The 16,921-nt window shown below is 39.5% G+C and overlaps 1 protein-coding gene across 2 annotated transcripts in view; it reads right to left on the bottom strand.

The window, feature by feature from the left end:
• SART3 (spliceosome associated factor 3, U4/U6 recycling protein) overlaps nt 1-16,921 on the bottom strand; it is a 1,581,088-nt gene that overhangs the window by 152,052 nt on the left and 1,412,115 nt on the right. For both annotated transcript variants that reach the window (XM_044068408.1, XM_044068409.1), the window contains exon 16: nt 5,503-5,966. In XM_044068408.1, the coding sequence (XP_043924343.1) occupies nt 5,503-5,966 (464 nt within the window). The remainder of the gene's footprint in view (nt 1-5,502; nt 5,967-16,921) is intronic.

Here is a 16,921-nt window from a genome sequence, read left to right as displayed (position 1 = left end):
CCCACTTTAGTGTGTGTGCAATAACTGCAACTGCCACACCTAAACATCCCTTTGGAAACATTGTCACTAAACCTATCCATGTCTTTATAAAAATATTCTTTTAAATTTTTTCCCCTCTTAGTGACGAAGACAGGAATCTCACCTAGAACTTTGTGAAAATCCAGAAAATTGGTCAAAATTTTCCAATTCTTGTTCACCATCTGCCTAATACTTTTCTCATCCACTGAAGTACTCAGTATGCATGCCAGTGAATAGTCTTTCTTACACTCTATCCCATTAACATTAGTGTTTTCTATATTATCTCTTTGTGAAGTCAACTTATTAAAAACCTCATCAATCATATCAACTGGATATCCCATTAATAAACCTGTCTTTTAAAACTTCACATTCGGTCCTAAAGAAATCACTGTCCTCTGTCAGTCTACTTATCCAATCAAACTAGCTATTTAGAATATTATTTTTTTAATTAACATTGTGCATACTGTCATAATATAAATAGCTATTGCTTTGTACCTTTTTTTGTAAATTCTAGTGCTTAGCTTATTGTTGATTTTATATACATTCAAATCTAGAAAATTAATGGATTTGTCAAAATTAAATGTAAATTTAAAAAAAATTAGACACTGAATTTAAGTAATCCATAAAACTATGAAGAGCTGCCTCAGTTCCCTTCCAAACAAAAAACAATTATCAATAAATCTTTTATAAATAATTATATTGCTATAAAATTCCGAACCAAAAATTAATTCCCTTTCCCACCCCATCATGAAAACATTGGTGTAAATGGGGGCCACAGCTGCCCCACTGCTACTCCATTGATTTGCTTATAGAGCACCTTATCAAAAAAAAACAAGTTACATGACAAAATGACATCTAAAATACTAATTAGATCTATTTCATCCTGTTTGTAACATCCAGACATACGAAGCACCGTCTATTGTTTCTAAACCAACCTCATTAAGGATTACTGTGTATAAAGACACTATATCAGCAGTTAACAAGCACTCATCGTCATCTACAGCAACATTCCTGATGAACTTTCAGAAATCAAAGGAATCTTTCACATAAGAAGCACTTTTCATTACTAACTTCTGTAGAAGCTTGCCAACATAAATAGATTCTGTTTTACGGCCACTGCTAGGCGCTACAGGTCTAAAACTAGGTTCATCCAAATTCTTATGGATCTTGGGCAGACAAAAAATCTTCCTAGTTTACGATTTAAAATGCAAAAAAACTCCACTACATCATGGTCAATCCATCCGTCCAAAAAACATTCTTCTATGAGTGAGTCTATAAGCTGAAAAGCTTTATTGATTTCATTCAGACTTACTACCTTATAAAATTTCAAATCACATAACATTTTGGTCAAGCTGTAGCAGTAAAAACTAAAATCCATAACCACTGCATTGCCTTTGTCAGCTTTAGTAACGTACACATTTTTATTACATTTTAATTCATTTAATGCAGTTATTTTCCCATTAACCATATTATAAAAAACATTATTCTTTTTCTGTAATAAATGAAGAACTTCATTTTTACAAGTAAGAAAAGCCTGCAACTCAGCCCTTATTGGTGGATTAAAAGTGCTACATTTAGTGAAAGATTTAATATTGTTATACAGAGAGGGACAATCGTTAAAAAAGCATTTCAAGTTCAATTTCCGTACATATTTCCTTAAAGAATTAATAGTGGAAATGAGATTTGCCCTAGCAGAGGGCACAAAAAGTCAAACCTTTGCTTAAAATGCTTATTTAGTCAACAATTTAAAACTGGATAAATTCACTATTTTAAAGCCATTAGCAGTACCTTTCTCATGATTAATTATCTCCAGTCCTTGCTGTTCTCGTAATGATTGTTCCATCTCCCATTGCTCCCTTGATAACTATTTCTGCCTCCCCTTCCTCTGTGGCGAAAGCTGCCTCTCCCTCGCTGGTTCCATTGGAATTTCTTTGATCCTTGCAAAACTATTTTGGACCATATCCTTTTTCCTGTACCACCATCCTGATACAAATCGACCTGCTGAAAATCCCTCAGCACCTGTTGTGGAGTTTTCACTACTGGCTGCTGCTGCTTAACCACTTCTCTTGGCTCCTCTTGCCCTTGTTCTTCTGCTGCAATCAAATTGGCTGCCTCTAAGTCACTCCGCATTCTCTTATAAGCTCTTTTCATTAGAAATGTCATTATTCACACAACGCTGCTGATTGAGGCTCGTATTTGCCTGCCCTGGTAAATCTGCTGCTGGAAAGTTAAAATTAGTACCTTCCTTGTAGACTCTCAAATCCCTTTGGAACTTTTTTTGCTTCCCCTTAGCTAAAATGTTGCCTTCTTTCTTGACTTTACGGACTATTCGGTCCATCCTCACATCGAAATGCTCTTTTGAAGCTAGCTCCTTCAAGGCACTGTACGAAACCCTCACAGACTCATTCAAGGGCTTCAATTTCCGGTTTGCTTATTTCAGCAGTAATTGCACATAGCGTAGTCCCATTGCCTCATGCACTGCCTTCCACGCAGACAACAGGTCTTGCGAAAAATCATGACCAGAGGGTACCCTTAAAACGCTGAGCCCCCTAAGGACCCTTTTTACAGCTAAACAAGCTTTGAAAAACAATATGTCCCATTGCAGTTTCTTAATCTTTACCATATTATTTTCCAAAGCATTAAACACAGCAGCTAAGCTAATATCCGGCTCAGATTTGTGGACATTAGAGGCTTGGGCTTATAGTAAGGAAGGGAATGGCTGGACTTTTTAAAACCCATTCAAGGAAGGTATCCATAGCAATGTAGTCTGTTTGTGTTGTATTGGGTCCATTAATCCCTCCGTTTTTCTTCGGAACAGCTCCTAATGGGGTTCCACTTGCAGAAATACCTCTTGAACCAGAATCATTCCCTCCATTTATTGGCACTTTCTCTACATGACCACGACCATTATCCAACAAAGAATCATTGGGGGTGTCATGCAATGTAAACCCCGAGGGCATAACCAAAGAATTTGAATCAGGTTGGAAAAAGGACTCCAACGCTGAATGAGACATAAAATAAACCTAACTATAAATAAAAAACTCAAAAAAACTCCACAAAAATGAAAAAAAAAAATAAAACAAAAAAAAAAAACGGCTCTAAAATTTCTATTACAATAAAGTTTAATAACACATATTTAAAACCACTATCAAAGTAACTGGTAAGTGTTTTCATCTAAAATAAACTTCATCAGACCAAGTTACAAAAACTACTCACACATCTTAACTAGCATAATAAAATCACATGATCACTTCCATCAGTGTCTTAACCCCTTTCTTTTCAGTACAATTTTAAAGTTTTCTTTGTCAATAATACCAGGGAAAACAAATGCATTCATTTTAACTTGCCAACAATATTCTTTCCAGTCAAGATCATCCTCAGCATCCCACTTATATTCATAATTCACAACCTGATATATCACTGTAAAAGAAAAATTTTTAATTACACTTTCTTGTGCACAACAGGAAGAAAAATGTTTGGCCAAAGCATTATCATCTTTCTTGTCTATAGCTCTTAAATGCTCATAGATCCTAGAACGCAAACATCTTTTAGTTCTCCCTATGTAAAAAGCCGGACACAACTCACATAACCCTAAATACACTACATATTTGGACTTGCAATCAAAATAACTATCTAAATCAAACACATAATTTCTAGCTTGAATTTTAACCGTAGGGCCCACTTTAATGTGTTGGATACAAATGTTATGCACCTTTATCTGGAGTGTACACCAAATGGACATGCCTTGCCAGTAACAAGGTTGCAGGAAGTGATGAAATTCCAGCTACACTGTTTAAAATCCTGCAAAATTATGCTGTTATAGTATTACTTAATTTTCAAGAACTTGAAAAACAAAAAAGTGACCACTGGATTAGAAATGTCTATTTATGTTACAATTTTAAACAAAGGAAATGAGTACTCAAATTACTGAGCTGCTGCTTTTGTTTCACATGCTACTAATGTAATGTTTAAAATTCTGCAAATTGCACTTCAGCAATTTATATACCAAGAACTGTTAAGATATACTATCTGGTTACAGAACAGGCATCAGCACTGGAGATGAAACTGTCAACATCTGCTGAATAACAGAGAAAGCAAGGCAATATTAGATAAACATTTAGTTTTTTGCTTTACTTATTACACAAAAATTTGGGTGTGTGGATCATAAATTGCAATAAGTTCTTAAAGAGAAAGGTGAATACTGGGTCACACTATTAGCCTCCTGAAGAATCTATATGCAGACCACCCAAGCAAAAATCAGAACCAAATATGGAATAACAGGTTGGTTTAATATTTAGAAAGGAATACAAGGCTATATAATGTCACCTTACTTAAGCTTGAAATACTGGGTTAGATTAATCAGATTCTGGAATCAAAATAGCCATGAGAAATACTAACAACCTCAGATATGCGGACAGTACCATTTTGATGGATGAAAGTGAGAAGACAATGAACAGGCTGTTGTTGAAGGTGAAAGAAGAGAGTACAAAAGCTGATTTGTTTAATCGAACCTTAGGAATTATTTGCAAATAGATGTGACACTATTTTATTGAGCTCAATGATTTCTATGGATGGTGACTACAGCAACAACATTAAAAGACAGATGCTTTTTGGAGGAAAGCTATGGCAAACGTGGATAAAAAAATAATCACCACCATACTATCAACAAAGGTCTGTATGTCAAAGTTATGCCCCCCCCCCCCCCCCACACACACACACACACACATAACATATGGCTGTGATAGTTGGACTATAAGCAAGATCATTCTCTGGAAAACTGATGCATTTCAACTGTGGTATTGCAGAAAGCTTTCCAAGAGTCCATGGACTGCAAGCTTAGATCAATCAAGGACTAAGAAAATAAATCCACATTTTCACAGGATTATCTAATGTAAACAAATTCAAATAATTTTGCTACATAATGCAAAAATCTGGATTCACTGGAGAACGCACCAATGCTGGGAAAGACTGAAGACAAAGGAATGAGAGCACAGAAAAGGCCAACATAGAATAATAATATTAATAAAGTGATGAATATGAAATTACAAGGACTTAAAGCATCAGTGGTGGCCCGACACATCTGGTATGCTAAACTAGTTGAAGTCACAAACCATCAAGACTTGGCTAAACAGTAAGGATACTGCTTTAGATGGTGAATTTTGTTTATTTTGAAAACTGTACACATGTTCCTTGTCTCAAATGTGATGTTTCAATATCAGAGAGTTAAAAACATGCACCAGGCACCAGTGGAGGAGATACACTGCCTAAACTTGACAGCTTCAAAGAACAGTCAAACTGACAGAGGACAGATGGCTATTTCTACTTTCCTACTGTAATCCCACTAATGATGGTCCTTGATTTCAGACAATGTATCACACACAAAAAAGCAGATAAATAGCACAACTTCGATACATTCTGAAGCGTAAAGTATTTTAAAAACACTTTATACAAATTAAAACAAAATTTTTTTTTTAGGTACTTCACCTTGAATTCCGGATTTCTGGCCTTGTCAATACAAGGTGACACAAACATTGGTCTTCCATCTATTTCCTTTCGATCCAGTTTCAGAGCATCTAGTGCAGACTTCTCATCCTTGAATTCAACATAGCAGTAGCCTCGGAAATTGCCTTTATTACTATACACAGGGCGAATTTCTGCAATCTCTCCACATTTGCCTAAGGTTTCTTTCATTTTATCTTCTGGATCGTCCATGCTGTATGAGAGATTGCTAACAAAAACAGTAATACTGTCTTTGCTGTGATCATGGAGAACTTTGCCCATGTCATTCTTATGTGCAGCTGCCACTGTCTTTTGCTGTGATGGATGGTCAACAATTTTTGTGGCTAGCTCTCTCCCAAATAGCCCAATCTTTGCATCTATATTTTTAATTTTCTCGCTGGCAAAATAATCTCCTTCTCCTCTTGTTTTTTTATTAGGTTGTCCTGCAACTTAGATAAAGAAAAGAAAAACAGTTTTTGTTCTGATTAGCAATGACATTTGTTAAAATTAAAATTCCTTATAAACATCTACTCTTCCATTTCAGCAATCCTTTTGAAGATAAATATTCTTATTAACCTGCATTTTTAGACTATCTAGATAAAACCAACCAAAACCCACCAATTTAAATTAATGCATTTTATTCTTTTGCTCTTACTACAACTGCATATTAAAAAATGGTTATTTAACAGCTTCTCTGCCACAGTACTTCTTCCACTAATGCCTATTATAAGATGTAGGCCTTTAAGCATTAAGACCATCAAACAAGTGTGATACTTCTTTTGGTGATAATCCTACGACATTAATTCCTGTGGCTCTGGAATGCTTCCACCTTCCCACTACAGACAAGTCACAGACTCATCAAATCAAGTAAAAAATCAAGGAAATACAAAAGCAGATGCAAACACAAGTGCACATAAAATACAGGAAACTCTCACTACACAAACTGCAAGCGGTGTCACAGAAGTAACAATTGAAAACATTACACTCTTGCTGTCATCTGTGATCCAACCAACTTGCAAAGATACGAGACAGACAAAACTGTGGCGCATTGAAAAGAAATATTCCAGTCAAAACAGATTAGTTAAGTGACACCTTACTGTACATTTTCGATACGTTTTCTGTCAATGCATCATACAAACAAAAGCTCAACTGCCCCATGACAAGATCCATTGAAATATTTTCTTGCCTTGGCTTATCACAGCCACCTATACAATCACTGTATTTTCCTCCATTGTTGTTGATAAAAAAAAAAAAAAAAAAAAAAAGTAATAATAATAATAATAATATGGGGATCTAGACATCCTTCAACAAGATGCTGCAATAAATTTCTCCCAAAGCAGTAACAAAAACAGATCATGATAGGAAAAGTTACAAACCTATCAAACATCCAGCAGATGGAAGAGTGCACAAATATACTGCTGGCACCCCATAGGGTAAGACAGGATGCCTTCTCACCTCTAAGGAGGAATCTAGAATTTTACACCACCCTTCTATGTTACTGTGGCCAAAAGGGAATACAGTAACAGGAAGGTTTGATAGTAAGTACATCAAAAGATGTGTCAAAGATTAGTATGGAGCACATACTGATATGGAAGGTTTAAACCCTGACTAATTACTTGAGCTAGGATGCTGGAAAAGCTGGCAGAGGAGACAAATGTCTATCTCATCTATCGGGGGTGGGGATAATGGTCTAATGTTTTTTTTTCCAATGCCTGTACTAACTTGCAAATGATAAAACCATAGCTACAGTACGGATGTGGGCTTGACATACCATGTTGGTGATGGTAGCCCTCATTACCATGTCGGTGGGAGCTCTCACCGCTGTTTGCGGTAAAGTGGGTGCCTACATCAGCCACCAAGGGATGGGGCTAGGCTTAAATGTGGAGAAAAAAAAGCCTACAGCAGTTGCCTGAATGACTTGCCTTTGTGATTGGCTCTTATCCTACAGGGAATGAATGGATCAAATGACTGCAGATAATGGATGGTTAACAGGCAGCTGAGAGATGAAAAGGATAAAAGGAGTCGCTGATAACAGGAGGCTTACTGGTGAGAAGTAGAAAGGTTGAAGAAAGTACAGTTTTATACCTAAATGCCAACCGAGGACCCGCCTGACGGCAGGAGAACCCATCTGTTATGACTGCAGCTGTATGCACGATGAACATCCGGATACAGGATGGGGACTGGATGTTTAACTTCAATAGAAAGAATCCAAAACAAATTTAAAAAAATACCAAAATACAAAGTAGCCACAAATAGAAAAAAATCTTTAACAAAAAGAATGATATCTCTCCTTCTGTATCTTTTTACCCTGTTCAGTTTTATCAAAGGCAAGTCATGCCTTCTAACCTTGTGGACTTTTTTTTAGAAGGTCACTAAAGCTGTGGATGAAGGCAAACCTTGCACACAGCCTACCTCAACCCAGACACAATACTTCACTCAGGAATTGTACATAAATTTACAAAACTAGGCATAAACCCATGTCACTCGATAGAAGGCCAGCTGCCTCACTGATAGAAAATGAAGTTAGGACAGGGGGAATCCACCTCCACAAAGAAGCTAGTCACTAGCGGAGTCCCACAGAGATCAGTGCTGGGGGCCTCTCCTTTTTGACATCTACTTCTGTGATGTCAAGGTCCTCTGGATGACCAAGTCTGTATACAACTGCAAACTAGGAGTGGTCACTGAATCACCTAAAAGCACAGGTGCCCTTCAAGAGGGCCTGATGCAGACAAATAACTGGTGCCAGAACCATGGACAAACTCAATGTGAAAAAATGCACCCCTTGGAAAGATGTCTACTCCTGAAAATTAATACATTAATAAAACACCCCTAAAAGTAGACCCACTGGTCGGGAATCTGGGAACACATGTTGACAGTAACTTTGCCTTTGACCACCATGTGCCTACTATGGTGAGAAAATCGTTCTACATTGCACACCTTACAAGTAAAAGCTTGCCATACAGGGTCCAAGGAGATCATAGTTTCACTGTACTTGGCTCTCATCAGACCAATCACTTAGTACAACACACCATTAGTCATGTTACTTGACCAGGCGCTTGAAACAGCTTGAGAGACTACAAAGGTTCCTTACAAAAACACACAAGGAATAAACAGCAAGACCTATACGGACTGTCTCAAAGCCCTATTCCTGTACTTGGCCTCCTACAGACAGTTGTGCAGTTATCTATGCCTAACCTACAAAGAATCCTCTGATCACACACCAATTGATTTGTTGCTCTTCTGCAAAACACAGAGCATCAGAAATACCCACTCTAAAGACCACAAACCTGTCTCCGACAAAAGACATGTCGGAGGGACAGGTGTGTGTGTGTCTCAAAGATTATCCCTTCTATGGAAAAAGCTTCCTATGTGAAGCAAATCTCATCCCTAACTATATTTAATTGTAACTTGGACCAAAGCATGGGAAATCACAAATTTGCCCCTGGTTTGTCACCTGTGCCACTAATGGACAGGGACAGGCTGTGAATGCTTGATGTGTACAAGCTTATATAACAGCTTGTAAATTTCCTTGGGGTATTAACATGTCAGCAATATTATGGCAAATTTGTGGTAAGCTTGGTTAGGCTTAAAATAGTTCCTGGGCAGACAGCCTTGCAACCACCTATGAACCTATGGCAAGCTCTTTCAGAAGCATTTTATTGTCTCAGAGCTATGGAACACAGCAGGTCATGCAAACAGAAAACATTCCAAGCAATGGCAAAAGCCAGTTATAAATTACAAGCTGAAGGTAGGATTATCCATAAACATGGAGAAAGGGAAAAAAAACAAAGGTGCAGGCCAGAAAACAATCTGATAAAGAACCTATCCAAAGTTCCTTATATATTATGTTCAAAGGTACTACTGAACACTAAACAAATGATTAAATGATGACACTGAGTCCTCCTTAAAAGTTCCTTGTATTGGGAAGTTTTTATGGCATAGAGTATGGAGCTCTGAATATGACCAAGCTATCTAGGGTTCAGTTACTATCCTAAGCATACAAGGAGATGGTGGGGATAGATGGGAAAGGAGAAGCCATCTGTCAACTATTCCAAGCTGGGGTGGAAAGGGGGAATACAAGGTGTGTGCACATCACAAGGCATGGCTTCTCTCTACCAGATTCTTTGGAAAAGATTGTGGGAACTAGCTGAACCATAAGCTTCCTGTGGGAGGTGTACGGGGTTGCCTTAGGAGACAAGACACTTGCATAAAATGCAAAACCTTTACAGTGTGCCCAGTGCATACTACAACCAGATGTAGTTATCAAAGGTGTAAAGAAGAGGATGGGTGCATATGGAAAAACAGATCTAGTATTTTGTTCCACCACAGCTCATGTCATCCTCTACAAGTATCAACTACGACAGGCTGGGCTAGGAAATAAATTTACCACTGAACTGGAGAGAGAGATGGACTGAATATATGGGTAGGGAGAGAAAAAACAAATCCCCCAAGTGGTTTAACAGGCAGTGGACTTTACTTGTAAAACCAGAAGGCTGACTGATGTTCCACTCAACTTTCATGGCTGAGCACTGTTTTTCCATGTCTAGGCTGACAAACTTACCTTGGACATCATCTTGCACCAAGTAACTAGGTGGCCTCTTCCCCAAAAATCTTTGGTTCTTTCTTGCCCCTCTTTAGGTCAATGCTAAAGCTAAATAACAGTCTGTCAGCACTGAGAAATTCCCCAGAAAACAGTCTGATTTGGAGAATCAAGCCCTCCTTAGGAACATAAGCAAAAAGAGAAGAGGAGGAGGACAATGGAATAAGAATAATGACAGGGGAAGCACAGTGATTACCTATCCTTGCCCCTAAACATCCCAAGCAGTGCACAGGATGAAGGGAAGTCAGTTATGCACCTGGTCCATTACTAATAAACTACTAATTAACTCAAAGAAACACAATGTCATGGTCTGCCTCAAACAAGAAATTACCCACTACTCATCCTATTCTCTTAACAGATCTTAATGAGAACATAATACCTTAAGTCACTGAACAGAGGTATCTAGGCCTAATACTCAACCTTACACTTTCCTTCACCACAAACACAGATTTTGTAACTAATAAAGTCCTTGCTCAATTATAACTATATTACAAGCTCAGTCACCTCATTTAAGCTTGCTGCTTGCAGGGCCATTGCTAAAATATTTTAATATCCAAACTTGAATGCAGCCTTCCTTTTCTCATTATGCATTCAGCCCACAATACCCATATAATACAGACTGCTGAGAATCAAATCTGCAGATTCATTGTATTAGCCGACTCCAGATACACCACTGCAATTTGCTACAAAAATTCCAAATGGCTTTCATTGCCTTATAGAGCCACTTTAAATATTTTAACTTACAAGGCACTAAAACATGGTTACTGCCCTCCTCAAGAGTGAAACTACCTTTACAAGACAACCATTATATGTACTCAGATCAAAGGACAACAGCTTCTCTCTAGTATACTCTCCATTTAAAACTGCTGATGATGAGACCGCCTTCTCTAGACTGGGGCCTGTTACCTGGAACCACCTACCTACAGACATCAACATTTTAGAAACTATTAAAAGCTTCAAAGATGCACTTCAAAAGCATCTCTTTACTTGATTTAACTGCAAATGACAGACTGACAATAGTTAAGTAACTTCTTATTCCATATCTCTGAGCTCAGGTCATGGCTGAAAATGGTCAAAAGACCAGTCCACTTACCTAGTGAAGAAAGAGTAAATAAAATAAATACACAGCCTCTATTTGCAAAGTGAAAATAAAGTAGGTATTTCAGATAAGATGTGCACTCCAATAACCCTACCAAAACCATTTTTTAACTTACTCATGTAATAATAGCATCTTCCAGTATGTTTCCCAACTTTCCCACCCCCCCCTGCAAAACAAAAAAAGTCACATACTGTGTACACCTTTGATGTTAAATGTGGATCTAAGTGCGAGAAGAAATGGCAAAAATGCTACACTTCAATTTGCTTCTGTCAGACAGAGCATACCTTCTCACCCCTACTCCTAAAAGACAGCCGCCTTCTGTGTACACTACTAATGTTTGATTCTAAGGAATATACATGAAATAATGATCACAGTAGTGTATTTCAACTTGGTGTTCATAATGGCTATGTTCCCTTCCAGCCTCAATCCGCTGACTGGTGAACATATATTGCAGCTTCCGCATTTAAATGTAAAATAATTCTTGACATCTGTAACTATCAGTTCTAGTACTTGTGTATGGATAAAGAATGAGTAACCCACATTACAGCTGAACCCCATTTATCCAAATGTCTGGGCTGTTCAGATAAGCAATTCACTGCTTAAGATAGTGCATGTAAATCAGTAGAGAGGCAGTGGTGCATATCAACCATTAAAAGCAGAGTACCCCCCAATTAATAGCTTATCATTAAATGACAATAATGCTAGTGCCTGTAGTACCCCCTGCCCCAAGAAAGTCTGTACAAACTGCACATAACAAAATTTAAGTGATGAATAATGTTAAGGAAAGCTTTACCTTTGTTAATCAGTGTGTCCTTGAATCAGAAGCACAAATTCTACTTCAGATTTTGTTAGAAAAACAGCAATGACTGGAGCAGTGACACTTCACATAAACTGCTGAGTATGGTACTTAAAAATAAACTATAACAACTGTAAGGTATCCAAAATACATTATATCAACTTTAAGGAATCCTGAAATAAATTTTAGCAACTAAATTTCACTGATACAGAAGAAAACAGCAACGTTCTACAACTTGGACAACACTTACCTGAAGAAAGAAAAAAAGAGCAACTGCACCGGTTCTTAAGGGGCCAATGGTCTTGACTCTGAAGTACAGTAGTAGTACGCTGCAGGTCTGAACCATGGCCTTTGACAGCTGCTGCTAAAACTTCACAGGTTCTTACTAAGCTTGCGGCCGAAAGAGAATCAAGGTCAGTCGCATTACACAGTACTGGTGGGAAACTCCCTGTGCTCTCTATTAAGTAGACTTTCTCCAAGTATTCCTGGTGAAAAAATTGTGATCACAATCCAGTCATGTAGACTGATTTTAAAGGTTGCTAGGGAAGTACTTTGTTAGACAGGTACATGCAGCCTCTTCAAGAAATGGTGTACAATTTAGGTTTGGAATCTGTTACACCATCTGGTCTTGTTGATATGAAAGTGTTTATTTAGGTCTCTAGAACAGGTGTTTGCTTTACCACTTGTTCTACTTATGTGAGAGTTCAAGGACTGCTGGGTCATTCATAGCATGGAAAGTTAAGCAGAGACCACCGGTCAGGAGTACATAGGGCACGGAATAGAGAGAGAGAGCTTTAAGCCTACCACAACAACTAAGTGTACTGAGACTAGAGATATTTTTCGTGAGGAAATGCTGAGGTCCCTCAAACTGGTTTAGGTGCTTGGTGCGATACATGCCAAAGGGTAAACTATACTCAATGAATGGCCCAAATAAGGGATGAATAAAAGTGGGAATGAAACTTCTTTAGACCCTCAGGAGATGCAACAAAGAATAAGTAGTGCAAGGTTCATAGGTAGGTACTAGGCTATCGGCCCAAGGTCCTAAGTAAGCCTAGCCAGCAAGGTTCCATAGCTTACGCCACCCAAGAAAGTTATTTTCCTGTGCCCCTGTCCAGCAGAGATATAGAAGTGATCCCCGGGGTGTATTTCCTATTTCCCATCCACTCATCAAGATTTTTCTTGAAGAGTGCTAATGAAGAACTTTGCTTGACATAGATGGGGAGCTTGTTCCAAAGTATAGGAAGTCTCTGGGACAGGAATCTATCCCTCCAGTGTGTCCTGTTTATTGTGGTGACAAGGTTTATGTCCCTAGAGCGTGTAGCTCGGAGGGATTGGGATTTCTTTAGGTGGAGCATGTCCAACAGCTCTGTGTATGACATAGCTTTATATGTTAGGCAGAGATCACCTCGGAGTAGGCGATATGCTACGGAGTAAAGCTGGAGTTTTTTGAGGCTGTCAGTGCAGGGCATTTGTTTGATGCCAGTAATCCTCTTTGTGAGGTACTTCTGTGGTCTTACAGCTGCTGCAGATGTCTTGTGAGGTACATTCCAAAAGGGGCATTGTACACTATAACGGGTCTAATGAGCGACGAGTAGAGGGGAACAATGACCTCTTTTTTCCTGGATGAGAACCCCTTTTATGATGAGATGTGCCACGCAAAAGGACTTCCTGACTACTCTGGCGATGTGGCTATCAAAGGTAGAAAGATTTCTAACTACCCCAGAAACATGGTAGTCAAAGGATAGTTTGTTAACATATGCACCCAAGTCCCTGATGACAATGTAAAATGGAAGTGAAATGTTACCTACACAGAAAGCAATGGTGATAGTAAATTCAATGAAGTAAATTTATCAAAGGAAACTATGCTGAATTTCTTGGTGTTAAGGTAAGACTGTGAGTAATACACCAAGCATTTCTATGGTCCATCCCTTGCTGGAAAATTTGAGTATCAGAGTGGGATTTGCTAAATGCCCCCAGTGGGCAATTATCAGCAAACATAGCTAGCCAAAGTCCCTTGATATCAGCTTTCATCACAGAAATACTAAACCAGAGGAGAAGGCCCTGGACAGATCTTGGTGGGATGCCATCAACCATAACGGTATGGGTTCTGCTAGACAGCGAATTACCAATCCAGCAAATTATGTATGGGTTAATGCTGAGTTGGAAGAGTTTGTCAATAATCTCAGCATGGGGGAACAGTGCTGAATACCATGCAAGGTTTAGATGAGCACTGAGGACTGTATGCCCACAATCCATGGCCTCTTTTCAAAGAACCCAACCAGGCTGAGCAGGCACAATTTGCCTTTTACAAAGCTGAACTTATGTGTATCCAGGGGTGAAAAGTTATCTGTGTCCTTAATTTATATGTTCGGCTATAACTCTTTTCAAACTCATGCAAATAATACTAGTGAAAGTAATAGCCATGTAATTTCCAGGGTCAGAGGACAGACCACCTTTATGCTAAGGCACCATAACTGCCATCCTCCACTCCTTGGGGACATAACCAGTGGAGAGACTCAGACTGAAGAAATGAGGGACAGTTTTGATAATCAGGACTTCACACTTCTCAGCAGGCATCCAGGGATATTGTCAGAACCCATGCAAGTAGTGTTTTTAATTTTATAACTGCCAAAAGAACTTGACCTAAATTGATCTCAGGAGGGTATGCATGTGTCGGAGAATGGATGAGAGACGGGATGGTCGAAGGAGTGAAAAGTACAGTTGTGTACACTTACTTTAAATGTAGATGTTCGAGTGTATTCACTGTTGCAGTCATCACATTTGGGTTATCTGCTTGCAGGTAGCCCTCAGCTGGCCTGAATACCAGTGTCTTGGATTCCTATGTTGGATGTTGTCTCTTCTTACATGACGTCAGGGGAATAAACATGCAGCCGAAGCCATTACATCAGTTTTTCTTGCCCCAGATGTCAGGTGCCCCCACAATGGGAAGCAATTATATGTTATGGTACCCATCCAACAGAAAGCAAATACACCAGAAAGCTTAAATATACCAAACAAGAAGGAAAGGTAGAGCAAAGTGAAGTCAGGGGGCTGGAGGGAGGGTAACCAGGACTGCAACAGTGAATACACTCGAACATCTACATTTATGGTAAGTGTACACAACTGTACTATATTCTTCGTGTTTCACTGTTGCAGTCATCACATTTGGGTTGATTCCCAAAGCTAAGGAAGGGAGGAGGAAGTTAGAGAGCATTAGGGCCAGCTATTAAGCCCTGCAAGACTGCAGTGGCAAAACCAGCTCTGGATTTAGAAAAAATAGGAATGTGGTAATGCTTGGTGAAGATGTGTACAGAGCTCCAGATAGCAGCTTCTAGGATGTCCCTGGTAGGGACACCTCTGAGAAAGGCTGTAGAGGTAGATGCAGCCCTGGTGGAATGTGGATCTTATCCCCTGTGGGGTAGGTTTTCCATGGTGCTTACAGCAGAAATGAATGCAATGGACTATCCACTTAGAAATGGTTTGCTTTGAAATGGCCTTCCCCTCTGCCCTTGCAGCAAAGCCAACTAGCAGCTGTTCAGATTTTCTGACAGGCTTATTCCTGTCCAAATAAAATCTAAGTTGTCTGTACACGTCCAAAGAGTGCAGTATTCGTTTTCCTTTGTTTTGTGGATTCGGGAAAAAGGTAGGCAAATGAATGGACTGATTAAGGGCCACACTAGACACCACCTTGGGCATAAAGGAAGGATTGGTCCTGAGGGAAACCCTGTCTGCATGGAAGATAATGAAGGGCTCCACTGCCATGAGGGCATGAATTCAGACACTCTTCTTGCTGAAGTGATGGCTAGAACGAAGGCTGTTTTCCAAGAGAGGTATTTCAACTCTGCAGTTGCAGCTGGCTCAAAAGGAGGGAGAGTGAGCTTTCCAATACAAAGTTAAGGTCAAAGGCTGGAGGAGGGGCTCTCCTGGGGGGTCTTAAATTTTTGGCCTCAATGAGGAATTGCTTTAACAGGGGGTGAGAAAAGAGGGAGGTTCAGTATTATAAGGTGCTGAAATGGCAGAGGAATGAATTTTAATAGACAAGAAGGATAAGCCCTTGTGGAGCATTTCTGTTAAGTACTGAAGAATATGAGGTAAGCCAGGCACCGTTGTGCTCATCCCCAGAGTCTGGCTCCAGGAACAGTATCTCTTCCACTTTTCAGCATAGGATTTTCTAGTACTAGGCCTCCTTGTCTCCAGAATGACATCTAGCACCTGCTTACTGAGGGATGCTATCGGACAGCTCAAGTAATTAATCAGGCTGCAAGGTTCAGGGTTTGAAGCTGAGGGTGCAGAATCTGGCCCGCCTGCTGGGACAGCAGGGAAGTGGTCTGAGGCAGGTGCCATGGTTCCAGCAGTGCCATACTGCACAAGAGGTGGTACCAGTGCTGGTGTGGCCAGTCTGGTGCAATCAGTATTGCCCTTGGTTTGTCCTGTTTGATCTTTAGCAGAACCTTCAAGAGGAGAGACAGAGGGGGAAAGGCATAAACTGAGAGTGCATCCACTTTCCTTGTGCAGAATTTGTCCAATTGGTAGCTTTGAGGGGAGGCAAAAGTACAGTTTTGTACCTACCATAAATGTAGATGTTCGAGGATCCACATTGCTGCAGTCCTAACCATTGGGTAGTCCGCTGTCCAGTCGGCCCGAATACCAAAGTATATGGCTGACGTCGGTCAAGGCGCATTAGACTGATGTCAGGACGTCAGGGTACTAATGCGCATGACCGACGTCATATCCTCAGTCTTTTCTTGCCCCAGATGTCAGAAGACCCTAAAAAGACAAGGCTCAAACCAAAAACACCAAAAAGCCCTGCACCAAACATATGTACAATATATACAAAATTACAAGAATATAGCCTAACCCACACCACCACCCCTAAACACAGAGGGGAAGGAGGGAGGGTAAATTGGAC

The sequence above is a fragment of the Protopterus annectens genome, chromosome 4.part0 (genome assembly GCF_019279795.1).
Source record: "Protopterus annectens isolate FY-2018-M chromosome 4.part0, PAN1.0, whole genome shotgun sequence".
In the NCBI taxonomy this organism is placed as follows: Eukaryota; Metazoa; Chordata; order Ceratodontiformes; family Protopteridae; genus Protopterus; species Protopterus annectens.
This window is presented reverse-complemented; position numbering and strand designations above follow the sequence as displayed.